Raw genomic sequence first — 27,205 nt, 5'->3', positions numbered from 1 at the left:
GAACTTAGGGACACTGCTCGAGCCCAAAGTTCAAGGCCCAGGACTGGCAAAAAGAAAAAAAAAGTGTGGTGTCCTGGCTTAGAGGAGAGGAGGTCATGAGCATGCCTGTTATCTCTCTGCCTATTTCTGTAATTTGTTTTCTAGAGAAGATGCTTCCCTTTCATCTGTGCTGCTAAGTAGAGAAACATATAAGCAAGAATCACAGTCGCCTTTTGTTTTTTAAGCAAATCTCTTTCTTACAGGGAATGGTAGCTGATGTGCAGTTTGGTCCTATGAGAATTCATCAAGATCAACTTCAGGTACTAAGGAGCCATGCTGGGGTTACTGCCTGTCTGTTCTCTTCTGTAGGGTTTAGGTAATAGAGCTGGGTCAGTATCGAACTTTCTCACAGTGCTATGGTCAAGACGAGAGAATGGCCTTCTCTTAGGTGTTTAGGAATAAAGACTGTATGCAACCTATAGTACTTTGGTTATAATAAAGACAAAAGTGTGTGTGTGTGTGTGTGTGTGTGTGTGTGTGTGTGTGTGTGTGTATTTAGAGAAGCACAGCAAAGGCAACAAAATATTAACAGCTGATGAAGCTCGTGGAAGAGTATTTCCATCACTCCTTACTTCTCTGTAGGTTTGAAGCTTTCCAAACTGAGAAGTAAAAGCAGTCTTTTCTCTCTTGTTAAATCCACTCTATTAGAAAATGGCTGCCTTCTGTCTAACCGTGCTCACGATGGCATTCTCCAAGTGTGGGGAGGCTGACTGGTTCCTTGTACTGGAGGCATTTGAGTAGTTGGGCAAACTTAGAGTGTGCAAGCTATGGGGAGGAGGGTTTCTGAGAACGTTGTAGTGGGTAGTCACCCTTTCTCAAGCTGCCTCATCTCCACCAGCCACCGGGTGGGAAGTGAGGCTCTGAGGGATGGGCAAGAGATGTGTCTGGGTTTCAGTCAACTGTCTGGGGCCGAGCTAGCCAGACCCAGGACTCACCTGGTCAAAGCCAGGCCCTGGGCCGCTATTGTCCTACCACTGGCACAGGTGTTCCCCTCTGCACCTGTACTGTTCTATAACACTTAACTGGCAGGCTTTGAATTGATGTAGTGTTTTAGCTGAGCATGGGAGAACATGACTGTAATCCCAGTCCCTCAGCAGCAGATGCCATGAGATCTAGAGTTTAAAACAAGCCTGAGTTACATAATAGGACCCTGTCTCAAAAAATTAAGGGCTTGGGCTGGGAAGGTGGCTTAGTGGTAGAGTGCTTGCCTAGCCTACATGAAGCCCTGGGTTCGATTCCTCAGTACCACATAAACAGAAAAAGCCAGAAGTGGTGCTGTGGCTCAAGTGGTAGAGTGCTAGCCTTGAGCAAAAGAAGCTTGGACAGTGCCCAGGCCCTGAGTTCAAGCCCCAGGACAGGCAAAAGAAAAATTAAGGGCTGGAGATGTAACTCAATGGTGGAACATTTGCCTTGTATTCATAAGATCCAATGTTTGACCATTTTTTTTTTCAATGCTTGTCCTTTGGCTTGAACCTAGGGTCTGTGTGCTTCCCTGAGGTTTTTTTTTTGTTTTTTGTTTCTCAAAGAAAGCACTTTATCATTTGAGTACAGCATTACTTTCTCTCTCTCTCTCTCTCTGTGTGTGTGTGTGTGTGTGTGTGTGTGTGTGTGTGTGTGTGTGTGTGTTTAATTGGAGATAAGAGTCTCATGGACTTTACTGCCTGGGCTGGCTTCAAACCTGGATCCTCATATCTCAGCCTCCTGAGTAACTAGAATTGTTGATGTGAGCCATCGACACTTGGCCTAGAATTTTTTGGTGTGTGTGTGTGCACTATTACTACTTGAATTCAGGTCCTCATTTTTCCGCTTATAGCTGGCATATTCCCACTTGAGGCAGACACTTCAACTTTCTGCTTCTTACTGGTTAATTGAGGATTAACTGATTTATTTGCCTAGGCTGGCTTTTGAACTAAGATCTTCAGATCTTAGCCTCCTGAATATGGGATTACAGGCATGAGGCACTAGTACCCAGATTTTTTAGTTTACTTTGGAATCTTCCCTTTTATATTTGAAATCATTTATTTTTATTATTGTTTATGTTTTTGCCAGTCTTGGGGCTTGGACTCAGGGCCTGGGCACACTCCCTGGCTATAATACTCTACCATTTGAGCCAAGGTGCCACTTCTGGCTTTTTGTGTTTATGTGGTGCTGAGGAATTGAATCTGTGGTTTCATGCATGCAAGGCAAGCACTCTACTGCTAAGCCCTACTCCCAGCCCCTCAAAGTGATTTTTTTTAACTTGGAGGATTTATGTAATTTTTTTTGTCAGTCCTGGAGCTTGAACTCAGGGCCTGGGTACTGTCCCTGAGCTTCTTTTACTCAAGGCTAACACTCTACCACTTGAGTTACAGCGCCACTTCTGGCTTTTTCTATTTATGTGGTGCTGAGGCATTGAACCCAGGGCTTCATGCATGCTAGGCAAGCACACTACCCCTAAGCCATATTTCCAGCCCTTATGTAAAATCTTGAGTCAAAAACTTTACATTATTTAAAAGTTGATGTAAAATAATAGTATTAACCACCTGAGACATACTCAATTAACTTTGTAATTGTTAAATATTTGAGTCTTGATGAAGATGGTGCTTTCCAAAGTCAGAGCAGGTGGAGAATGCTGCTGATTGGGGCTGAGTGGTAAGATTGACGGGTTAGACACAGGTGCAGATTTCATATGACATCTGTGTCCCATCTTAAAAATGCTTCATTATTTTCTGTGTCTTATTAAGACATCACAATTTTACAACATCTCATGAAAAAGTGTTTCCACTCTTGGATCTAGGTACTTTTAGTGTTTGCCAAAGCAGACAGCCAGTGTAATGGGTTCCGAAAGGCATGCGAGAAGGCAAAGTTCAAGTGTACAGTCGCTAGGGAGCCGAGGGCTGCCCTTGACTGCTTCCTGGACAACCTGCATGACATCGTTGTCATCGACCACAGAAATCCCCGGCAGATAGATGCGGAGGCCCTGTGCAGGTGAGCCTGGAAACACGTGAAGCTACATTCTTTCCCTACACGCTAAAGACCAAGACAGTAAAGCTTTATTATTTCTGGGACAAATCTTTATATCACATTTGTGATGAATACCCTGGATTTGATCCTCAGAACTGCAAGAAACAAAACAATAGTAAGAAAATATTAATTTCTAGCCAGGTGCTTGTGGCTCATGCCTGTAATCCTAGCTACTCAGGAAGCTGAGATCTGAGGATGGAAGTTCAAAGCCAGCCCATGCAGAAAAGTCCAAGCCCCATGACCAGCAAGAAAAAAGAAAATAGTAACTTCTTTTTGTTGCTTAGAATCTAATAAAATCTGGCTCTTGAGCCCCTCCCATATCCTCCACCATAGTAACACATACATGCCTGGGTAGGACAGGTAACAGCACCTACTCACACAGCCTGAGTCAACATGAGCCAGAACAGGTGGAGAGTGCCCAGACAGGATCACTAGGGCTTCTTACCAGAGGCTGTCCAGAGGCCACAATTGCTAGGGCTCTACAGTCCACTGGGTGGGAGTTTATCCCCAAAGAGAGGCCAAGTAGCAAAGGAGAGTCTAGAGCATGAAGGATGTTTTTCTCTCCTGCTTTCCTCCCCCGACTTTAATTGTACTTCCCAAATTGTGAAAGTATATTTATTTTAAAAATATATTTTATTTAAGTCATTGTACAAAGGAGTTGCCATTCAACAAAGCAGTTTATGGATACAGTGCCTCTTGATCAAGATGATCCCTTTTATCATTCTCCCCATCCCTCTCAGCCCCAATATTCTTAATTTTATAGGATATGCAGTGAATTTTATGACTATATTCTCACTTTATTTTCCTCACTTTTATTTTTTAAATATTATTTTTATTATAAAGGTGATGTATAGAGGAGTTATGATTATATAATTCTTTCTTTCTTTTTTTTTTTTTTTTTTGCTGGTCCATGGGCACTGTCCTTGGGCCTCTTTGTGCTCAAGGCTAGTGCTCCACCATTTGAGCCACAGTGCTTCTTCCAGCTTTTTCTGAGTAGTTTATTGTATATAAGAGTCTCACAGACTTTCCTTCCCTGGCTGGATTCAAATCATGATCCTCAGCTCTCAGCCTCCTGAGTAGCTAAGATTACAGGTATGAGTCACCTGCACCTGGCCTAAGAGTACATTTCTTTTTGCACAGTGTCACCCTTTCCCTTGCTTCCCCCAGTTTATTCTTTAATTCTTTTTTTTTTTTTTTTTGCCAGTCCTGGGGTGTGGACTTAGGGCCTGAGCATTGTCCCTGGTGTCTTCTTGCTCAAGGCTAGCACTCTGCCACTTGAGCCACAGCGCCACTTCTGGCCTTTTCTATATTTGTGGTGCTGAGGAATCAAACCTAGGGCTTCACGTATGCGAGGCAAGCACTCGTGCCACTAGGCCATATTCCAAGCCCCTATTCTTTAATTCTTTAAAAATTATTTTTAGACCAGTCAGAAACAAAACAATAGTAAGAAAATATTAATTTCTAGCCAGGTGCTTGTGGCTCATGCCTGTAATCCTAGATACTCAGGAGGCTGAGATCTGAGGATCGTAGTTCGAAGTCAGCTGGGGGAAAACTCTTATAAGACTCTTATCGCCAGTGAACTACTCCAAAAAGCCGTGCAACACACACACACACACACACACACTATACTTAAAAACTTGTTTTTATTTTAAAGGTCTATCAAGTCATCAAAGCTCTCAGAAAACACAGTCATTGTTGGTGTAGTTCGCAGGTAAACTTCTTTTTCTACTGAAATTGAGGTGTCATTGTCATGTCTACTCTGTTTGACAGATGGCTGAGGGAGGGCCAGGCCCCTCTGAAGGAGATCCCCTCAAAGGGGCTTTTTTAAAGTCTGGCTTTTCCTTTGTATTCCTTCCTATTGTCAAGTTGACTTCGGGGAGAAGCTTGTGCTCCCAAGCCAGGCGTCCTGAGTGCGGGCCTGCACATGGGGGAAGGCAGGTGCTTGGAAAGTGTTCCAGGCCCCAGGGTTACCTGCCGTGAATATTGAGCTCCAAATGTCTGGGTACTAGCATTACATGGAAATGGGGATTTTATCCATAAACTAGAAGATCGGAGATTGCAAGGAAAAGATTATGTAAATGTTATGTAGTATGTATGTTCTGTGTATACACAGAACTGGGATTTTTTTGTCCTTTCAGTCTTGCTGGAGAAGAGGTTTAATTTTTTCTCCATTTTAGTGTATTTATTTTTTAATTATGTTTTATTATCTTTAAGTAGTTGTACAGAGGGTTACAATTCAGCATGTCAGTGTCAAGTGGTCTGTCCAAGAGTTGAGGTTGGCAAATGAACCATCTAAGTGACCCTGTTCAGCACGGGCTTCCATTGTACCCGACAGACCTCCACCAGGGAGAGAAGAGATTTCACACAGTAACTGAATGTAGAAGAAAGCCTACTAAGGAACCATAGGGACTCTTGTCTGTGTGAGCAGCTAGTGTCATCTCAGAAGAGTTATGCGTGCTGTGGTCCGGCACTCAGGGAGACTGAGGCAGGACTTGATCCCAGGCAGTGAGATCCATGCCTCAAAAACAGTTATGGTACTATTCTGCCCTAAACCTAAATGTACAGTTGAAACAGGTCCACATGTCTAGTTCATACATCTAATTTTCATCTAAATTATTATATGGCCACTAAAGTCTGTAAATGAATGAATCCTGACATTGTGGTGATGAAGGCGCATTTAATTCTTGGCTGTGTTCTCTTGAAGGGTGAACAGAGAAGACCTGTCTGTGAGGTCCTTCATCGCTGCTGGCTTCACAAGGGTATGTGCCCTCCTCACGCTACAGCGCGGTGAGAAACTGCTGGCTCAGGCCAGAGCCTCACAGAATACATCGCCCTAGTGGGTTGCAGTGTGGCTTGACTCTATAATTAGCTAATCTAACTCGTAACATTTAACTTCCTTAGTCTCTCAGGATATGCTTGCTGAAGTCATAATAAATACCCCATAATATATGCTCATTGAAATCTTCCATAGAAAGTGTTTTTGTCATATTCACATGCACTGTGATCTTTGAAGCTAATTCAACGCTTCTGGCAATGAAGCAACACAAGTACAGCTCCCTTTCTCCCCTCCCCTTCGATCCACTGGCTTCTCCCAGGCCCAAAGGCTGCCCAGGGCTGTTCAGCTGGTTGGGGATGGGTGTGTGTGTGGGGGGGGGGGGTTCAGTTCAGGCCAGCTCAGGGTGCAGAGTGAAGTCCTGTCTCAAAAACAAAGGCAATGGCCTGGAAGATCCTGAGGAGAGGGCTGCCATGAGGCTGCGCTGGGACAGAGTCTAGTCCAGATTTGTGTCAATGAGGGGCTGGAGACCCTGTAGCCATGGCCATGGTGTCAGGTGGAGTGTACACAAGGGGCCTGTGGACACCTCAGATCCTCCTGAGTGTGGAAAGGTGGGTACAGTAGGTCAGAAGCAGTGATGTTGTGTGCAGCATGGATCCAGTGCCGGCGTGGATTAGAGTGGTTAAGACAGGGAGGAGGAAGTGGGGAGGGGAGAGTGACCCTTTTCCCTGACAATCTCACCACCCTCCTTCCACGGGGGCTTGTGCTAAGACACAGTTTAAAATCTGCACTTCTAGAAGAACGCTCCCTGCTCCAGAGAGCCCATGGTGATGTCAGCACCACTGCCTTCAGCCCTAGGTCTGGAAGGGTCTGTCCTCTGGTCTGCCACCTCCTTACCATCTGCTACCTCCCACCGGGCCACTGCCTCCTTTGGTCTGCGAGCATCTCGTACACCCTGCTCACCCGTTTCACACCACACCAAGGTTAGGGCCTGTGGGTGAGCTTAGCTGGCACCATGGTCTCTGGACTGGGGAGGCTGACCTGGCCTCTACTCCGCGTCAGGCCTTTTAGAGCGATGAGCACAGTGGATCTGTCTGCAGTGGTGCGATGCTCCTGGAACGTCAGGCAGCGGCAGGACACCCAGCGCAGAGGGGCCAGCCAGAAGGAGGGAGGAAAGCACAAGCACCATGGCACACAGTGACAGTGACTTGTATACGAGGCAAATACATTACCATTAGGCCGTATTCCCAGACCCCGGGAGGAGTGACAGTGACTTGTAACATGGCTTCATTCATCTGAGCCAGGTGCCAGTAGCTCATGTTTGTAATCCTGGCTACTAGAAGGCTGAGATCTGAGGATCCACAGATCTAAGGCAGGAAAATCCAGAAGACCTTTTTATCTCCAATTAATCACGGAAATAGCACTGTAGCTTAAGTGGTAGCGTGCCAACTTTGAGCAAAAGGAGCTCGGGGCAGCACCCAGGCCTAGTGTTCAAGTTCCAGGACTAACAAAAAATATATAAATAAATAAAAAGAAGAAGGAGAAGAAATGAAAAGAAAAGCATCATCTGACACTGAGCAGCAAGCCATGGCCTCTGCCAGTGCCGACCTGTGGACAGCACTGCGGAGCTGAGCTGGAGGCCTTGGAACTGCAGGGGCAGAGGGAGAACACATGTGCTCAGATCCTCCTTAGTGTGGAAAGGTGGGTACAGTAGGTCAGAACACATGCTGGGTAGACATACCCAGGCAGCTCTGCTCCCCAGTGCACCCAGCAGCTGAAGATAAAGGAAAGAAACGGGACATGGGCCACACAGTCTTATGCTGCCTAGCCCTGCTGTCTCTGATGCACTGACCACTGCTCGTGAGCTGAGAGAACCTTCATGTTTCAGCCGCTTATTTGGTGCCCATAACTTTCATCTCTTCTTCTATTCAGCAATAATGATTACAAAGTATTTTTAAATTTTCAGTTGCCACATTGAGTTTGTTTCATATCATTTTCATTGCATACATACTTAAATCTTTAAGCTCCTTTGTTTTTCCAACAAAATTCCCCTTTCTGTTTTTAGAGGTACACAGAAAACCCCAGCATCATGGCCTGCTACAACGAGCTGCTCCAGCTGGAATTTGGGGAGGTGCGGTCCCAGCTGAAGCTCAGGTAACTCCTGAGCAGGGCCGCCCCTTGAGATGGGGTGGGGTGGGCAGCTCTACCCACACAGCCTACGTGGGGATCTCATGGGGCCCTGTTAGCTCATGGGGACTCCCTTCTACCGGGCGCCCCATGCGAGAGTGAGTGAATGAGGGGCACAAAGCTGCACTTGCTGTGAAAAGTTTAAAAAGTCATCCTATGAACTCCCTCTACTGACATGGGAACCGCCTGTGGCAGGTGACATTTTTGTTCTCTACAAGAATTCTGTAATTTGCCCCCTTCCTTTTTGTGCAGCACTGGAGATGGAAGGCAGAGCCGGGCCCTTGCTGACAAGTCCCCCGGAGCCATCTTTCCACCCCATGTTTGTTTAAATGATGTTTTTGCTAGCTTCCCTTTTTGGCCTTGAACTTTCTATCTTCCTGCCTCTATCTCGCAAGTAGCTGGGATTGCAGGGTGAACGACCATGGTTAGGTTTTAATTTGCTCTTGATAAAGAAATTTGTTCTAAAGCAAATGAGTAAAAGTAAGTTATTTTCTGAGTGAAACAGAAAACATAGTAAACCTGTATCAGCTGGGCAGGAGGAAAATAAAGCTACACTCCTTCCTGGAATGTCCTGTTAACATTTCCTGTACCGAGGATGGGAGAGATGAGTGCACTGCTGTGTTTGTGTATGCCTGGTGCGGAACATTAGGTTAGGATGGAGCAGTGTGAGGTTCCACATACAGGGAAGAAAAGTACGTCATAGACACAGGCACCACGAGTTAGCCCAGAAGTGGTGCTTTGCAGAAGTATTGAAGGCTTGGGTGCTGTACAAAGTCTATTTCAGACTCTTGAGGGAGGCTGTAGTAGACTGCCACCCATCTGCACTCTGGTCCTAAAGCAACTCTTAGATCTCAGGGAAAGGAGAGTTCATTTCAAATAGGTGATATTGGAGCTTATTTTATCTAATGAGGCTGCAAAAAAAAAAGACCCAATTTTAAAAACAGTAGTGTGTGTGTGTGTGTGTGTGTGTGTGTGTGTATGTGTGTGTGTGTGTATGTGTATTGTCCATGGGGCTTGAACGCAGTTCTTGGGTGCCCTCCCTGACCTTTTGTTCAAGGCTAGTACTCGTTAAGCCACAGCACCACTTTTAGTTTTCTGGTGGTTAGTTGGAGATGAGTCTGGCTTTGAACTGCAGTCCTCAGATCTCAGCCTCCTGAGCAGCTAGGATTACAGGGATGAGCCACCAGTGACCAGTGATCTCAATTTTTTTTTTAGCAGTTTTATTGAGCTGTCATTGACATACCACACATTTCACCTGCTTAAGGTACATAATTTCATAGCAGTTACATTTTCACAGGGCTGTGTGCCCACCACCACAAGTGTAGAGCACTTACATTAGCTCTAGGTCACACTACTGCTCACTGCCTTTGTAGACTTGCCTGTGCCTGCTAGACATTCCTACAGATGGCCCCAAACAACCTGTGGGCCTCTGTGACTGGCTTCTTTCACTGAAACAGTGTCATAACACACATCTGCATGATATCGTACTGAATGGATATATCACCCTCTGTCCACCTATTCTTCAGTGATGAACGTTTGGGTTGTCTGCCTGCTGACTGCTAGACTTAAGCTTAGCTGTGATAAACAAGCTTTTTCAGGATGTTTCATTTCTGTTGGGTGTATGTTCAAGAGGGACATAGCTGGATTGTATGGTGACTGTATTTAGCTACTTGAAGAACTTCCAGACTTTTACAAAAAGGTCTGTACCATTTTGCATATGCATCTTTTCCAAGTCACCCTCAGCATTGGGAGTTTCTCACTGGTGCGTGCTATTGCCTGCCTGTTCCTCACTCCTGTGGAGTGATGTGCGATCTCATTTACTATTTATCTCTACTTTCTAATTTTTGCCAGTAAACATTTATTGTTGCATAATTAGAAACCATTTTCAAACACTAAGGACATGGCAAATGCTTTCTTATGTTCTGAGTTTTTCTGAAGAAAGCCGAAGACGGAGCTGGCATTCTAGAGAGCCCCCAAGTTTTGGAAACAACTTAAGCTAATAGCCACAAATGGCCTTCTCCTTCTCTCTGCCAGGCTCCATGATGCACTCTTGACCATCTCTCTCATTCAGTCTGCAGGCAGGCAGGCTCCTGAAGAGCTATGTTAACCACCCTGGCCCCTGCACCTCAATTGAAGGAGACACTACAGTGTGCACATGCGTGGGGAGAGTGCACTGGGGCTGCAGAGGGCGGTGTCTTTATGTTTAATATTCCCTTGCAACCTTTTGAATGAGCACTCCTTACCTTTACCAATCACACAAAGGCATATTTAACTACGCCCGTGAATCCCCCAAGTTCATAGAAGATTGTGTATTTGTATTAATCAGATCTTCTGTTTCTACCCATAAAGGGCCTGCAATTCAGTATTCACTGCATTAGAGAAGAGTCAAGATGCAATTGAAATTACAAGTGAAAACCATGTCATACAGGTTTGTTGTTTGGAAAGGTATCCTTTCAAATTGCTTGTTTTGTTTGCCCTCATTTTCAAGATTGAACCAATATAGTATTTATTTCCTTTCTTTCTTTAGAGGATTATAAGAAAATCAATAAAATATATAACAAAATTAGTTTTCTAGATAAGAGAAGATACTAGTAATTAGTTACACTATTCAGAAAATGTGGATATAACGTGTGTCCGTGTATTGCTGTGTGTGCATGTGCGCGCGCACGTGTGTGTGTGTGTGTGTGTGTGAGTGTGAGTGTGTGTCCCTGTCTGTGCGTAGCAAGGAGAAACACCTGTGCTGACAGATACCATGTGCAGCAGGGAGAACCATGGCATCTGCAGGCCTAACCCACTGTTCTTTCCCTCTGGTATTGGAAATAGTTGAAACATGCTGAAATTAAACAGAAACAACTACAAATGAGAAAAATGAGACACTGGATCACCCATTATTAGCACAGCTGGAAAACCCAACCGGTGTCACTGAACAGAAGCTCCTGGGCTTTTGGGCTTCCTGAGGAGAAAACTGTGGGCTTAGACAGAGACCCTGGGTTCTAATGCCTCCCAATTCCCCTTGGTGCTTTCTCTCTTCTCTTCCCAGTACGTAAATCCCGCATTTGAGACAACAATGGGCTACCAGTCAGGTGAACTAATAGGGAAGGAGTTGGCTGAAGTACCTATAAACGAAAAGAAGGCAGACTTGCTGGACAGAATAAATTCCTGCATCAGAATAGGCAAGGTAAGTGGGAAGTCGGTGCACTTCCTTTCACACCAGTGAGGAAGGACGACTTAGTGCCTTCCTCTTCCCAGCAGCAGGAAGCAAAGTCATGTCGCTTTTGTGCTCCCCATTTGCAGATGAGGAAACTGAGGCCTAAAAGTGATGATATGATTAGTCGATAAGCAGAATGACTTGATGCTTAAAACTGTCATGCTTGTCCTTGCGCTGGGTGAGTTGATCTTGATGCCAGGTGGTGGCAAGGTTCTGGGTAAGAGCTGCCGGCCAGGTAGCATGTCATCCTCAGCGCATCTTGCCCAGCAATTCTCTGAGCCTTGTTGAGGAAGAGCAGAGCTGGATTCTATTTCCAGGTCTGGAAGGAGGAGACGGCTGCACAGCCACCTGATGCTTAGCTCCAAGGTTCGCACTCACCAGGCTCTCGGGTCGGATGAGAGCAGGAGCTCCTCCTGGCTGCTGTTCACAAATTTTGAGTCCTTTCTGCCAGGCTTTCCCTCTTTTCAAAATTTCGTCAAGACTTTGATTCTCTGGAACATTTGCACAATTGGTGGCTTATCTTTTCTGTCTGCTGGGTAGGGGCCCCAGTAGGAGGTCATATATTGGCCCTGTACTACTTTGTTTCTAGAGTCTGACCATTTGCCTTTCCTGGGGAAAGACAAAGGTGGTCTTTGAGCTCCCCAGGGAGCTCTGACTATCTCTTGATGCCCTGTCTGGGGTGAGGGGCTGCCTGTGGGCAGCAGCCTTGTGTAAGTTCAGTGCTCCACTCCTTTTCCCGCCCTGCATCTCCATCCCATCCTCACCTCCTTGTCCCACCCTGCTTCTCCATCTCCATCCTCCTCACCTTGTCCTGACCACCGTCTCCTTCCCATCCTCACCAATCCTGATGGCTTCAACCCCCTCACTTGGAGCAGGCCCCAGGATACACACACACACACACACACACACACACACACACACACAGCCCCTTCCCTGCGCTTAGCTTGTCCTGCTCAGCTGTTACTGCCACTAAGGGTCTTTCCCCCTTCCCCAGTCCTCTGCACTACGTGTGGCTGGTCCTGCTCAGTCACTGTCACCCAGGATCCTCCCGCACACACACTCCATTCCCCCCCCCCCTGCACCGTGGGTGAGTGAATGCTCCCTCCTTAGAGCCTGAGTTCCTTAGCCTGGTTGGTGGTCACTGTCCTCCAGTAAACAAAAGCACAAGTGCTCTGAATATTTACTATGCATAAGCCCTGGGGATAAGCCCAGCTGAGTGGTGATGACTTCATTCTTAAAACAATGGAGCCCAAAGGGACGGCATCAATGGCCACAACTGAACACAAGGGAGGCATAGACCTTACTACCTTCCTGCCATGCAGTGGGCAGCTCACCCGGGAACAGGCCTGCACCCCGCCCCACCAGGCTGGCTTCTCCAGGCCCGCAGCAGGGTAGGGCTTTGCTGAGGGCTTGGGTGCATTATCCACCCATACGTCAACTCCATCAGCTTTCTCAGGCTCCATGATAGGTTTGCAGGAACTCAAACTTACATAATACTTGAGATCAGTAAACGTAGGATGCATATTTATGATAAATGAATATAGTGTATGCTAAGTAATTTTTGTTTTCCTAGTCTTGGGGCTTAAACTCTGTCCCTGAATTTCTTTTGCTCAAGGCTAGCACTCTACCACTTGAGCCACAGCACTACTTCTGGCTTTTTCTGGTTATGTGGTACTGAGAAATTAAACCCAGGTCTTCACGCATGCTAGGCAAGCACTCTCCTGCCAAGCCACATTCCCAGCCCCTGAGTAAATATCTTTTGCTTCTGTGCATGACTAGAAAACTCAGAGCCAATTGCTGGCTAATCGTCTCCTTTAGGGGACTGGGAAGAAATCCTGGAGAGATTTTTCACAGTGCTGACTGCTTGATTGAACTAATTTCCTGTTTCTCTGTCCTCTTTCTTCTTTTCCTTTCTCCCTCCCTCCTTTTCTTCCCTTCCCTCCATTTTTTAACATGACAGCTCTGATGCTATGCAATCTTCATGTCATACAACTTACTCATTTCAAGTACACAGTCCAGTGGTTTCTGGAATATTCACCCAGTTGTGCGAACACCATTTCTATGTTACCCTCAATAATGAATTCAAAAGTAGCCTTTGCCTGTTAGCTTCTGCAGTGTCCCAGTGTGCTGGGACGCAGAGGGTCTGGTTCTCCTGCCTGGGGTTCCCTGGCCAGCCCTTGCTGGTTTGGATGCAGGCCTCTCCAGTATGAGCTGTAAGGCTTGTGCCTCTCATGGCTATGGAGTGAGGAGAGCAGGGAGCTAGGGTCTCCATTGCCATGCATCATCTTTCGGTGCTCACAGTGTACAGAGTTACGTCAGGACGCCAGTAAACTTCTTAGCTTCTGTGGGAGTGCCTGGCCCCTCGCTGGACTTCCCTGGGCCATTTGCAGAGTCTTGGCTTTGGTGTTTGCCATAGCCCAAGTGTGGATTTGAGAACTTCTCTGTGAGCGGTCGGGACTGGAGACTTTGCCCAGCCACTGCAGCTGCCACATGATCAGCACTAGGTCACATGCACCTGTCCAATTTCCACAGCTCAGGGCCTAGGGTGAGAGTTCAGAACCTTTGAGGTCCCTGGCTCCCCTCCTCCCAGCACAGTCGTGTCCTGCAAGGCCTCCTCACCTGGCTGCACCTCGCTAGGGGAGCCCTGACTCTGGTCCTGTCAGCACCATGCATGTGATAGCAGACCCGGGCGTGATGGCTGTGCCCGCTGGTTCTCCCTGGGCCTGGAGCGCATGCCCACTGTGCCCGCTGGTTCTCCCCGAGTTCATCCCATACTCCTAAGGGGTCACAGCCCACTATGGAGGACCAGCCCTTTACCCTAAGCAGCAGCCTACCATGGTGGGGGCCCCTTCTGTGCTCCACTCCTGAGACTTTTCCCGTCCCAAGGCAGAGGCCAATGCCCCCCCTTCCCTGCAGCCGGCAGGAGTTAGGAGGACTGATGTGGAAAGCCCAGCACAGGCCATGGTGCAGGAGGGAAAGCACTTGGGGGGACTGGGAGAGTGGGTTTGAGATTGGGATCACTTTTGGGTTCTAATTGCTTTCAAAGTGGAGAATGAATGGGAACCAGAGTAGAAAATGCTCCGGGTTCCAAGCCTAATGATGCTTAATCACATTCTATTCATAGGAGTGGGAAGGAGTTTACTATGCCAAAAATAAAAATGGAGACAATATACAACAAAATGTGAAGATCATACCCGTGGTGGGGCAGGGAGGGTAAGTGGAGGAACCCTGCGGTGGGGTGGGCACCCCTGCGGTGGGTCAGCGGGTTTGCTTTGAGGACCTGCTTGAGAAGTTTAAGGGGCTGGTGGTGTGGCAAGGCAGATGTCTTGCAGAATGCCTTCGGGGATGATGCGTCCTTGGGGACCCCCCTCCTCCATCCAGAGCCACCAGATTGGCACAGTCTTGTTTAAGCTGCAGGGATGCATGAGAAACCGAATGTTTATATTTAAGTCAGAATGTCAGGTTTTTAAACTGTTTGCCAACAGTGCTTGCTAGTAGACTCTATAATGTAAAAAATTGAATTGGATGATTATTTCTATAATAGGCCCATCAATGTAAAGAAGAATTTTGTGACTACCAAGTTAGGAAATTCTTTGGTGAAACAAATGTGATTGTTGATTGGCAATACATGTGTATCAGGAGCCTTAAACTTTCAGATAGGCTGCTCAGAATCTGTCTGAGTTAATAAAAGTAGAAAATGAACAAATATGACTGGGAAACACCCAACAGGCAAGACACACCACCACTGTAAATGATGGTCATGGGAGGCCTACAAGGTAGGCCCGTGAAACACAGATAAACAGGTGCAAGCCAGACCTGGTGGGTAATCACAGGCTCATCGAGGAAAGGTGGGGGGAGCAGGGCCGGGTTCTGCAGGAGGGCAGCCTGGGAGACAAGGACATGGTGCACATAGATCCTGTGTCTGGCCCTGGCCACTGTGCATGGCAGTGCCCGGTGCTGACCGTACTGCTCATGGGCTTCGTCACCAGGCGTTGCTGCCAGTTGGCAGTGCCTGGGTGCTGGATCTGTGTGAGCTCTTTATGTAGAGAGAAGTGTGCAGGCTGGATGCGGCGGCAGGGGCTACTGCAGGGACAGAGGGGGAGCCCCTGCCGCTCCCCAGCTCGGCTGCAGACTGGCTGTGGAGATCTGGAGAGAGCTGCAGAGAGATGGCAGAGCAGGCAGATGGAAGGTTCTGGTTGTGAATGGGCTTCCTAGAAGCTTTTTTTTTTTTGTCAAATCTTGGGGCTTGAACTCAGGGCCTGGGCACTGTCCCTGAGCTTCTTTTGCTTAAGGCTAGCACTCTACCACTTGGGCCACAGTGCCAGCTTTTTCTGTGTATGTGGTGCTGAGGAATCGAACCCAGGGCTTTGTGCATGCTAGGCAAGCACTCTACCACTAGGCCAAACTCCTGGCCCAGCATTTTTATTTTTAATCGCCTGTTGCGAGAACTGGGAAAAATTTTGGTTGTACTGAAGTCACTTCTTTCCAGCAACGCCAGGGGAGGTGTAAATGGTTAGGCTTGGCCAGAAATGAAAGATTAAGAACACACCCATCCAATCAGTCAGGAGGCAAATAGTGTACTGTTTCTTGTTACAGAAAAATCAGACACTATGTGTCCATCGTGTGTAATGGCACCAGCAAGGTAGGTAAGGGTGAGGACAGGGATAGCCGGCGGGACTTCCGGGCAGCTAAAACTAACAGCCTATAAAATCCACTTCTAGACTGAGGAGATACATGAATGCGTGGCGCCTGACAGCCAGACAGGTATGGGGGCCCATCTCCATTTTCAGGGTTTGGTGAGCTCAGTCTGTGTCAAGCCATCCCAAGGCAGTAGGGAGACTGTCTTTCTAAGCCATGGCTACCCCAGGGTGGGTTTCAAGCTGAAGCACCTGTGCCAGTGGGCATCCTGACCAACTCACAGAATGTGTCCCTAAGCCCAGAGGAAAGAACCGGCCATCTCCACCTCTTGAGGACAGGACTTGTGCCCTAGGAGGCAGACTGAGTCCGGTGACTTGCCCACCCTGACCTCCTGTTTCCTAAGCACTTGAAGGACACCATCACACCCGTGTCCCCTGCTGACTCAAACACATCATGGCCACAGCCAGCCTCTTCCTGTTCTGACCCTCATACAAGAGGGATGGGTGGTGGGAAGTGGGAGGGGATATGAGGAGGGACATTGGGAGGGAAGGGGCAATGGGGAGAAGATGGGTGGTGAGGAGTGGGAGGTGCAATGGGGAGAGGGATGGACAGTGGGGGGAGGGTCCAGGGGGAGTGAGAGGCATGAAGGGGAGAGGGATGAGTGATGGGTAGTGGGAGGGAGTGATGGGGAGGGGCGATGGGGAAGAGAGGGATGCTGGGGAAAGGAGGGAGGAGGGGAGGGGTGATGGGGAGGGCTCTCCCTCTGCTGTGTTACACTAGTCACTGGCAAGGCTATCAGGGCCTCTGGGAAAAGACGCAACTTTTGTCCTCTCGAGCCACTCATATCCACTCATGTGTTCATTCTGACAGCAGGTACTATGTGTTTGAGCACTGTGCTGTTTTAAGGTACTGTGCCAAATGCTTTACATAGTATATATAACTGAGCCTTTGGAGTAACCCCAGGCCATGGGTGTTCTACCAGTGGTGCCCCCATGTCCTCCTTTTACAATGAAAAACTGACAGGTGAATCATCTGCTTAAGGATATTCATGTATGAAGTGTGGGGCTGGATCTTGAGATTGCGAGCACATTCTGAACAGTTGTTACAGCACCCCAGAGCAGGCTGGGCTTTCATTTGAAAGGAAGACGTGGCTGACAGGGTCTGGAGAGGGCCAGCAGGACCATGGCAGTGGGGAGAGGCGGGGCGAAAAAGCATTCCAGCCATGCAAAGGTAGGAGAGGGGACAGACAGGCTGCACCCCAGAGAATGACAGCATGGAGGTGGCTAGAAAGGTTGCTGAGGAGAGGAGTCAGGCGCTGTCCCTGCCCGTCACTGCTGGGTGGGAATGGAGGCACTGGGGGCTCCGGGGTCCACAGGATGGGAACAGGCGTGAAGACACCGGGGAAGCAGAGGGGAGAAGTGAGGCTGCTTAGCTGGCTAGAAGCATCTCTGCAGTGCTACAGCACAGGCCCAGGACCCTGAGGACTTAGCACCCACAGGAACAGCTTGTTCCCATAGGAGGAGAGGATGGAGGTCCGGTTCCTCTCCCACTTAGCTCAGCTCTGCACCTGGCCTTGTGCTTCTCTCCATCCACATGTGCTCAGGGCACAGGAGCAAATGCCTGCCTGCCTGTGACACCGCCCTGCCTCTCCTGCCAGCGCTCTGGCCTGCACCCCCTTCCAGAAGGACTCACTTTACCTACCTTGCTCCCCACCAAACTACCCCTAATGCTGGGTGTGTGCATTAGTATGGCAAAATGCCTGCTGTAACTCGCCTCTAGAGAGAAAGGGGTTTGGCTCACTTGACTCCCTTTGCTCATGTGCTGCTAATGTCTCAGAGATGGTTTGTGATCATTTCCACAGGTGGTCATATGAGCAACTGGAAAGACAGGAGGAAGAGCTCTCTGGACATCAGATATGCTGGCTCTCGAACAAATGAAGGTGAGTGACTAGATCCATCACAGAGCCTGCCTGCCCTTGGGGTGGGGGTGGGGGTGGAAGGGGGACCACAGCGCCCTCTGCAGTCAGAACAGGGTCTCAGGGCCAAGCCCCTCACCTCTAGCCCTTCCCCTACAGCGTACAGCGAGAGGCGACACTCCTCCCTGGCCCGGATGCATTCCATGACCATGGAGGCACCCATCACCAAGGTGACAACGGTGTTCAGTCTCCCTGCACCCCCACAGATTGTTTTCCTAACGAGAGTGGGGACTAAATGATGTGGGATTGCTCCTAGAGCCCTGTGGTGCTCCTCCTCTGCAGAGAGGATGTGGCTAGGTGCAGAAGGCAGCTCTGGCCTGGGCGGACCCCCAATGGCTCCCATTGTTTTCAAAGCTTCCCTTCCCCAACACAGGCCATCAACATTATCAGCGCAGCCCAGGAGAGCAGCCCCATGCCTGTGACGGAGGCCCTGGACCACGTGCTGGAGATCCTGAGGACCACCGAGCTGTACTCGCCGCAGTTCAACGCCAAGGACGATGACCCTCACGCCACCGACCTTGTGGGGGGCTTGATGTCTGTAAGCTTCTCTGCCCAATCTCTGCCAGCAGCGCTTCCATGCTGGCTCTGTCCGGGCTGAGACTGCTGAGCTAGGAAAGGGACTGTGTTCTAGATGGCCTGATTGGTTCTAGACAGCCAGAATGGGTTCTGCAGTGCTACTGTGGTTTTGCCAGTCATTTAAACATTTTTAGCTGGATTTACACACTTAAAGAGGCCAAACACAGTGTTCATACTGTGAGGCAGATGCAGGAGGATTACAAGTATGAGGCTAACCTACCTCAAAAAAAAAAATTCCAAAATGCTTTCAAGATGTGGGGCAGAAGCTGGTTGCAACTCACACCAGCAATACTAGCTAATCCAGAAGCAGAGGTCTGGAGGACTAGTTCAGCGCCAGCCCAGATAGAATGTTTTACTGGTTGAGACCCAAAGCCAGATGTCATGGCGGCAGGTACCTGTCATCCTGGCCACGCTGGAAGGGTGGATAGGAGGACTGCAGTCCAGACCAGCCAGGGGACCCTCAGGACCCCATTGGAAAACACCGAGGGTCGCTCAAGTGGTAGAACATCTGCCCAGCAAGCATAAAGTCCCGAGTTCAAACCTCAGTCCCCCAAACAAACAAATCTGAGGCAAGAAAAAAATGTATATCGAATGGTTGCATACCAGAACTCAGTATGGCTCATTGGTATAGGCCCTGGGAGGAAGGGGTGTCCCACGGTGAGGGGGGTCACTTAGAAGGTGAGAGGGGAAGCCGGGACAGAAAGGCTAAAGTTAGAAGCAGTGGTTCTTGGCAAGACAGGAACTGTGTGGCTCCTCAACCCCTGTTGAGGTCAACTTTACAGTGTCCCTGCCCTGGCCTGCCCCCGCCCCCCCGCCTCCCCCCCCCTGCAGAGCCAGGCCAGCCCAGCAGCAGGCCAAGGAGCTCCCCAGCAAGTGTCTGGGTTCTGGGGTGACCGCAGTGGTGAGCACAGGATGGCTGGGCCAGGAGTTGGCAGGCAGAGAAGAGCTTTGACCTCTCCTTTCTTCTCCCTTGGTTTTATCAGGACGGTCTGCAAAGATTACCAGGGACTAATTATGTTCTTGGAACAACAAGTAAGTTTGTTTGTTTGTTTTTTGGTTTCTAATACTAGAAGCACGACTAAATGATCAGATGGACTTGCTCTTTACTCAAGTGCCATGGTATTTCATAAAGCCCCAGAAACCAAGCGGCTGGCTTGCAGGCTGGCCGCCTTCTGCAAAGCTCCTGGTAATTCTGTTGCCTGCTCTGCCCCCGCAGCTTTTCAGCAGGGGGCCCGCAGTCCTGCCACCCACTCCTCCCTGCAAGACCTCCCGTCACGGATCGCACAGGCCGTGGAAGATGAAGAACACTGGGACTTTGATATCTTCCGACTGGAGGCTGTCACGTACAATCAGTGAGCCCGTGTGGCCCGGTGGTGGCCAGGGAGGATGTGGGTCCTAAGCTGGGGAATGTGTGGCCTTGAGTGTGGGGCCCGAGGCCTGGCCACATCGGGGGCTTCCCCGGGTGATAGCGCGGAGCCCCACGGAGCTCCACCAGCCTTGGTGTGCTGTGCCCTTATAAGAGCCATGTCATGTGGTGGTGGTGGGCCTGGGGCTTAGAGGACCAGCCTGTTCTCACCTGGGTGAGGGGGTTCCCTTCAGTTTGGAACCATTCCCCAAAGGGACCTTGGCACACAGAGCGTGTGTCAGGAGGAGGAAGCTCCCCTCCCACCCACCCCCAGTCTGGCTGAGCTGCTACGTGGCCCTGGCTCTCAGCATCCAGTTTCCAGGTCCAGGCCCAGTCCTGTGGTCACTTCAGATAGGCCTCAGTGGGGCCAGGGGTTGGGTCAAGGCCACTTCTCAAGGAAGGACCTAGGCAGCCAGTCACCTCCTTGGCAGTATGGAGGTGCAGTCACATGATGCCCCACTCCATGGCGTGGTGGTCACCTGGCGCCTGCACTGCGGAGTGGCAGTCACCCAGTGCCAAAGCCTGAGGAGACCACAGACTCTGGCCGTGTGGTTTAGTTGGAAAGGTGATTATCTTGAGGTGCAGGTAGAGGCAGACCCCTACTCTAGAAAGTGAGGTACCCCAGGTCGGGCAGCAGCCTCTTCCCAGGACCCTCAGGGCTCAAGGTCCTGGTGTCTCTTCCTCTTCTCTCATCACTGCAAATGCTTCCATCTAGGCCGTTGGTTTATCTTGCTCTCAAAACCTACGCTCGCTTCAGAATCTGTGAATTCCTAAACTGCTCTGAGTTGACCCTGAGGGCGTGGCTAGAAGTTATCGAGGCCAATTACCACAAGGACAACCCCTACCACAACTCCACCCACGCGGCTGACGTGCTGCACGCCACGGCCTACTTCCTCTCTAGGGAGAGGGTAAAGGTATGGCGACAGTTGGGACGGGCATAGCGGGGCTCCCTCATGCCTTCACTCAGCCATTTTGTGGAGAGCAGGTAGTAAGATCGCGTCCCAGGGAAGCCAGCCAAGCCCCTCAGGCCTCCCTGTACCACAGGCCTGCACCAAGAGGCGCTTCAGTGCCATAGAGACTGCAGGATGCAGCCCGAGGTGGTCTCATTGCCCCACCACTGCCCCACATGCTCACCCCTGCTTCCCCCACCAGGACTTCCCAGAAGCCCCTTCCTGTCTCCCAGTGGCCTTTCATTCCCTCCTAGGCCCAGGGCAAGGAGGCGCAGGAGAGATTGAGAAGCTTGGCGGGGGAGGGGGGGGCCCGGGTGGGGGGGGGAAGGGCAGCTGTCCCTCCCTCCCAGCTCCCTGTCCCTGAAAGTTATAGTGTTTTGTGGCATGGAGTCACCAGACCGTCCCGCTCACTCCCCCTGAACTACAGCCAGCCCAGTGCTTCTGTTCTAATACACCATGACTGGAGTGGGGACCAGGAAAGGACCCCATAGGGTAGACAGCATCCATGTGGCACAGAGTATTAAAATGTCCACTTTTGCTGGGTAATCCTAGCTACTCAGGAGGCTGAGATCTGAGGATCATGGTTCAAAGCCAGCCCAGGCAGGAAAGCTCATGAGACTCCCTCAAACTGGAAGTGGAGGTATGGCTCAAAGTGGTAGAACATTAGCCTTGAGCAGAAAAATTTAGAGTGCCTGGGCACTGAGTTCAAGCTCCATGACTGGAAACACGCACATACACACACACATGCACACATATACTCTAAACTGAGTACTAATGGCTAATGCTTATAATCCCAGCTACTCCGAAGGTTCAGGGCCAACTAAGGCAGAACAGTTCAATAGCCTTGATGTCCTAACAAGCTAGCAAGGGCTAAGATCAGAAGCTGGAGGCTCACGTCTGTAATCCCAGCCTCTCAGGAGGCTGCGGTCTTGGTTGGAAGCAGCCTAGGCAGAAGAGTCATTGAGACTGGTTTTCAATCTCCACCAGCAAAATGCTGGAGTGGAGGCTGGGCTTGAGCAGTAGTGTCAGCTGTGAGAACAAAAGCTGAATGAGAGCACAAAGCTTAGCGTTTAAACCCAAATACCACCCCCCCCCACGACTTCTCATTTATGTTGACCTAAACGGAGAGCCGAGCGAGGACATGTCTTGTGGTGAGTGTGGAGAGGGGTGGTGGGCGCAGCAGGGCGCTGGCTTTGTGCCCCGCTCCTCCACACGGCACTGCAAGGCTGCAGGCTCCTCAAAGCGCTCTGTCTCCAGGAAGCTCTGGACCCAGTGGACGAGGTGGCTGCGCTCATCGCGGCCACCATTCATGACGTGGACCACCCTGGGAGGACCAACGCGTTCCTGTGCAACTCGGGGAGCGAGCTGGCCATCCTGTACAACGACATCGCCGTGCTGGAGAGCCACCACGCCGCCCTGGCCTTCCAGCTGACCGTGGGGGACGACAAGTGCAACATCTTCAAGAACATGGAGAGGTGGGGGCGGCGGCCACAGGCAGGACGTTGAGTGCGGTGCCTGCTCTACCTGTTACCTGTGTGCATGGCCCCCACTCCTCACACGGACCCCCTCTGTGGCCTTTGGCCCTGGGGCCTGAGACAGGCAGAACCCTGCCCCTCACACACAGGCCAGGGGTTTCATCCCCAGCACTGCAAAAGTACTTTGATGAGTGTTCTTGGGGAGAGGGGTGGGTGATTTTTTTTTCCTCTCCTGAAGCAGCATTTTAGTGAGTAACACGATAGGATTACAGACATGCACCACCACACCTGGCTCAGATTCCTAAGCTTCATAAGGTCTTGGTGTCATGTGTCTTTGGTTGTTTTATTATTATTATTATTATTGCCAGTCCTGGGGCTTCAACTCAGGGCCTGGACACTGTCCCTGAGCTTTTGCTCAAGACTAGCACTCTGCCACGAGCCACAGTGCCACTTCCAGCTTTTTCTGTTTATGTGGTACCAAGGAATCGAACCTGGTGCTTCATGCATGCTAGGCAAGTGCAGTACCACTAAGCTACAGTCCCAGCCCTGGTTTATTTTGTACCTCAGTCTAAAGCCTAGCTGGCTATATACTCAGGACTTAATACCTATCTGCAAAGAAACAAAAGATCTCATCATGAACAAAGTTTTAATTTGGACTTTTGGGGGGGTGTTGGGGGTGGATCATGGGGCTTGAACTCAGGGCCTAGGTGCTGTCCCTGAGCTCTTTTGCTCAAGGCCGGTACTCTGCCATTTTGAGCCACAGCTCCCAATTCTGGTTTTTGAGTGCATTAGAGGTGAAGAGTCTCACAGGGACTTTTCTTCCCCAGGCTGGCTTCAAACCACAATCCTCAGATCTCAGCCTCCTGAGTAGCTAGGATGACAGGCGGGAGCCACTGGTGCCTGGCTTATTTAGATTTTTAAGGGAGTTTTATATGGAAATTTTCAAATGCTAACCTGATTTCACGAGACTCCCTCTCCACGGCTGAGGGATTTGGGCCTCTAGAGAAGGGAGCCAGGGCTGCAGGAAGGGTTCGCGGAGGCTGGGTTCTGAGGCTTTGCACTTTCAGGGAACTGCAGGTGCAGACCAGGTCCTTGCTGCCTTGGCAGGCGTGTGGGTGGGGGATGGGCTTCGTGCCCCCTCAGCCTCTGGTCCTCTTCTGAGAGTGAGATGCCCTGGTTGATCGGTCACAGGGCAGAGGCTAGTGGGGTGCCGCCAGCGCCCATCTTCCCCATCTGTTCCTGCGGGGCGCTCCCGGGCCCCCAGCAGCCCTGCCTGTTGCCTGCACAGGAGCCAGTACCGCGTGCTGCGCCAGGGAATCGTGGACATGGTCCTTGCCACGGAGATGACGAAGCACTTTGAGCATGTCAACAGATTCGTCACCAGTGTCACGCAGCCCCTGGCATTGCTCATGGAGAATGAGGTGAGGGGACTTGGCCGAGGCCAGCCCACTCGGCTGCCCTTGGTGAAAACCTTTCTAGAAAGGCAAGCATGGCCCCGCAAGTGTGGACTGCACCCTCTGGGGCAGCTGGGGGAAGGCCCGCCTTGGTTACTTCAGATCCCACCCGTGGCTTAGGAGATGGGTAAGGACCAGGAAGCCATAAGCGCCATGCTCAAGATGCCGGAGAACCGCATGCTCATCAAGCGGATGATGATCAAGTGCGCGGACGTGTCCAACCCCTGCCGGGCCCTGGAGCTGTGCATCAAGTGGGCTGCTCGCATCTCCGAGGAGTACTTCACCCAGGTACACCTTGCACACGGGGCTGCAGGGAGAGGGTGCACAAATGCGCTGTGCACACTCTGCTACAACGGCCTCAGCCCTGCAGGGGATTAAACCCTGAGCTTTTGGGTTTCTCCCAGTCGCACTTGGTGAAGGCCCGCCTGCCCTGCCTACTCCACTGCAACAGCTGCCCGGGAGGCTGAGGGAGGGAGCACCGCATGCCACACCAAGCCAGAACCCCACGTGATATAAGAAGCAAGTCGTTCTCATGTTTTCTGACTTCCTGTGGCAGTAGAAGCAGCTGAGATCTCACCTTAGATAGTAGAAGAAAATAGCAACCCAGAGCTCTCTAGCTGGGCGTGGTTCAGTCAGCCCGGGCAGAAAACCAGAAGTGGCACTCACTATAGCTCAAAGTGGTAGAGCACTAGCCTTGAGTGACAAAGCTCAGGGACAGCGTCCAGGCCCTGAGTTCAAGACCCACAACTGAAACAAAACAAAAAACATTAAAAAGCTGGAAGTGGAGCTGTGGCTCAAGTGGTAGAGTGCCAACCTTAAGCACAAAAGCTCAGGGACATCGTCCAAGCTGAGTTCAAGCCCCAAAACTGGCACCTTCCCCTTCAGGAAGCTTCCCCTTCAGGAAGCAGAGCAGGATAGACACATTCCCAGGTAAGAGCGAATAGAATTTACTACCAATAATCCTACAGCACAAGAAACACAGATGTGGGAGTTCAGGATTTAAAAGCACCCGAAGTGGAAAGTAATTGAATAACTAAAGCTTTTTTTTGTTCTAAGTTTCTCTAATGCACAGGACTAGGGTAAGAAAATAGCCACGACTGTGTGCGTGCGTGGTCCTCGTGGCCCCGGGGAAGGGGTCTGGTTTACAGGGAATGCGCAGTCAACTCAGCAGGGTCAGAGATGAGGCCGCACATTAGAACCCACTGTCACACCAGAGCAAGCACGGCGACTTAACGCTAGCAGACATGGTATGGTAGAATCCCAGAACACACCAAGATAAGAAGCAGGAGAGGAAAAATACAGGAATACCTGTATATCCAGTTTCATGAAGTAGGTAGGAGTGGACTAGACATCAGAACAGATTACTCCGATGTGGCGGTACGTAATTCTAGCACTCAAGAAGCAGATCTCAAGCTCTCACCCAGCCTGGGCTCCAGAGGGAAACGGTCTCAAACACCATAGAGCAAACGCCCTGCCAACACACAGCCTAACCAAGATGTAGTATACCTAGAAAGGACAGTCAGGTCTCAAGGGTAAACCTGCAGCAGACATGAGAATTGGCGTGAGCCACTGGGCTCAGCTGAGATACTTTTAATGGACATTCTACTAAAGCAGACACTGCTTATGGTCAGTAAACATGAGCATGGATGCGCGTGCGTGCGTACATGCGCGTGTGCACACACACCGCTGTCACCGTTTAAAACGAAATTGGCCATTTGTATTGCATGGTTTTGTTTTCGGAGGCAGCCCGGGCCGATCTTAACCCTGTGAGATTACCGGCATGGCCTCTGCGCCCAGCTTGTTTATTTTCATGGTTTTCAGACACTGAGCCATCATCGCCTTGCGATGTTCACATGCTGTCTTTGTGATTTGCTGGGTTTGTGCTCACCTTTCCCTCAGTTTTCCATCCTGTGGTTTTCTTGTTCTTGGGGGAATGTTCTAGAATGAGTTAGGAAGTGTTTGCTCCCCTTCAGGTTTGTTCTCCTGTGCAGGCGAAGTGTCTCTAAGCCAAGCGCTTCCGTCACTGGTGGTGGCTTGGAGTCCACGTGAACACATAGGCCCGCGTCAGACCTCTGTGATGGCATGCGGGTGCTGGTGGCGGGTTGAGCTGGGGGGGACGGTCCTCCGGCACCCTGCAGTGGGCTCACTGAGGCTCTGCCCTGCAGACGGATGAGGAGAAGCAGCGGAACCTGCCGGTGGTCATGCCCGCCTTCGACCGCAGCACGTGCAGCATCCCCAAGGCGCAGATCTCCTTCATTGACTACTTCATCACCGAGATGTTCGACGCCTGGGACGGTAAGCGCCTCCACAGCCCCCGGGGGGGGGGGCAAGTCAGCACTGCTGGGGTGTCTTTCCACCCCCACCCCCCCCCGGGATGCGCCATCCTTAGCCCAAGTCCAGGAGCTCAGGTGGGGTGCTCTCCCTTGCCCACTCCCGGCACGCAGAAAGGTAGGAGGGAGGCCTGAACCCAGAACCCTGCCTCATCCCCCAGCCTTCTTGGACCTTCCTGACCTCATGCAGCACCTGGACAACAACTTCAAGTACTGGAAAGGCCTGGATGAGATGCAGCTGCGGACCCTGCGGCCACCCCCCAAGAACCCCGGAAAACCCTGAGCATCCCCAGAGCCCCTAGCGGCTCCCCTGAAAGCACGGGGACAGCTGCAGCCTGTGGCCACCAGCCCAGGCTCTGCAGGGGCGCTGGAGCCCACGGGAGCAGTTCCTGCTGGACAAGGCGACACCGGCCCCGCCACCGGCCCCACGCAAGCGCATGGAGGGTGCTTCTCCACACAGCAGCACACTTCCAAATTGATTAGTATCATACCCATAAAATGTTTTAATTTATTAGTTCAATATTTTCTATGAATTAAATAGAGCCGGTATCAGCTGCCATGACCCAATGAGCAGCAAGAGCCTGAGATACTTGTGAGGCAGGCTGGGTAGGACATGCCCTTGGCACCGGGGGTGGGGCCAGCAGCACAGCTCCCAGAGCCCGCAGCGACTGAGTCAGGGCCTGGCAGTTTAATTGAATTCTCAACGCCTGCCTTATTTTACAAGTGAAAAGAGCAAACCCATCTAATAGAGTGACAACTCACAGCCACCTGTTTTCATCTGTGTGATCTCTTGATTCTAGATGTTAGGTTCTGTATTGTCACATTTTGAACAAGTATGACACTAGATATGTCAGCGTTCATTTCATTTTAAACTTGTATTTTTCCAGATAAAATTAAACTTTTAAAGAAATAATTTCTTGCCATTTCTCTAGAGTTTGGTACTATGATACTTTAAATATTTAACCTTTTGATCTTTATAGAACAGATTACCAGATCAATAACTTTACTCCACCCTGATGTCAATCACAAGGCCTTCCCCGCCCCTGGGGGAACCATGGATAAAGCAGGTGCCACAAAATAAATGCCCAGGAGAGCAGCCCCAGCCAGGTAGAGCCATTGGCGTGGGGGCTGCTGTCCCAGACCCCAGTGACCCAATGACACTGGGTCAGGTGGTAGAGGGCAAGCCTTGTGG

The 27,205-nt window shown here is 50.3% G+C and overlaps 1 protein-coding gene across 3 annotated transcripts; it reads left to right on the top strand.

The window, feature by feature from the left end:
* Positions 1-242: 242 nt before the first annotated feature.
* Positions 243-26,548, top strand: Pde8a (phosphodiesterase 8A). 3 transcript variants are annotated; one of them, XM_048329872.1, is made up of 21 exons: positions 243-299; positions 2,816-3,006; positions 4,697-4,753; positions 5,747-5,801; positions 7,881-7,969; positions 10,352-10,430; positions 11,043-11,180; positions 14,335-14,423; positions 15,807-15,852; positions 15,932-15,974; positions 17,710-17,787; positions 17,923-17,993; positions 18,197-18,361; positions 19,383-19,431; positions 19,616-19,751; positions 20,562-20,718; positions 22,012-22,229; positions 23,518-23,650; positions 23,804-23,971; positions 25,849-25,978; positions 26,175-26,548. In XM_048329872.1, the coding sequence occupies exons 1-21, from the start codon at positions 246-248 to the stop codon at positions 26,294-26,296; spliced, it is 2,268 nt and encodes a 755-aa protein (XP_048185829.1). In that variant the 5' UTR covers positions 243-245; the 3' UTR covers positions 26,297-26,548. The 3 variants fall into 3 exon arrangements, with proteins under 3 accessions (XP_048185829.1, XP_048185830.1, XP_048185828.1); XM_048329873.1 differs by having other exon boundaries at positions 20,520-20,718; positions 26,204-26,548; XM_048329871.1 differs by having other exon boundaries at positions 20,520-20,718.
* The last annotated feature ends 657 nt before the right edge of the window (positions 26,549-27,205 follow it).

The sequence above is a fragment of the Perognathus longimembris genome, chromosome 20, assembly GCF_023159225.1.
Source record: "Perognathus longimembris pacificus isolate PPM17 chromosome 20, ASM2315922v1, whole genome shotgun sequence".
NCBI classification, from domain to species: domain Eukaryota; kingdom Metazoa; phylum Chordata; class Mammalia; order Rodentia; family Heteromyidae; genus Perognathus; species Perognathus longimembris.
The sequence above is the reverse complement of the archived record's forward strand: the minus strand, read 5'-3'. Positions and strand labels throughout refer to the sequence as shown.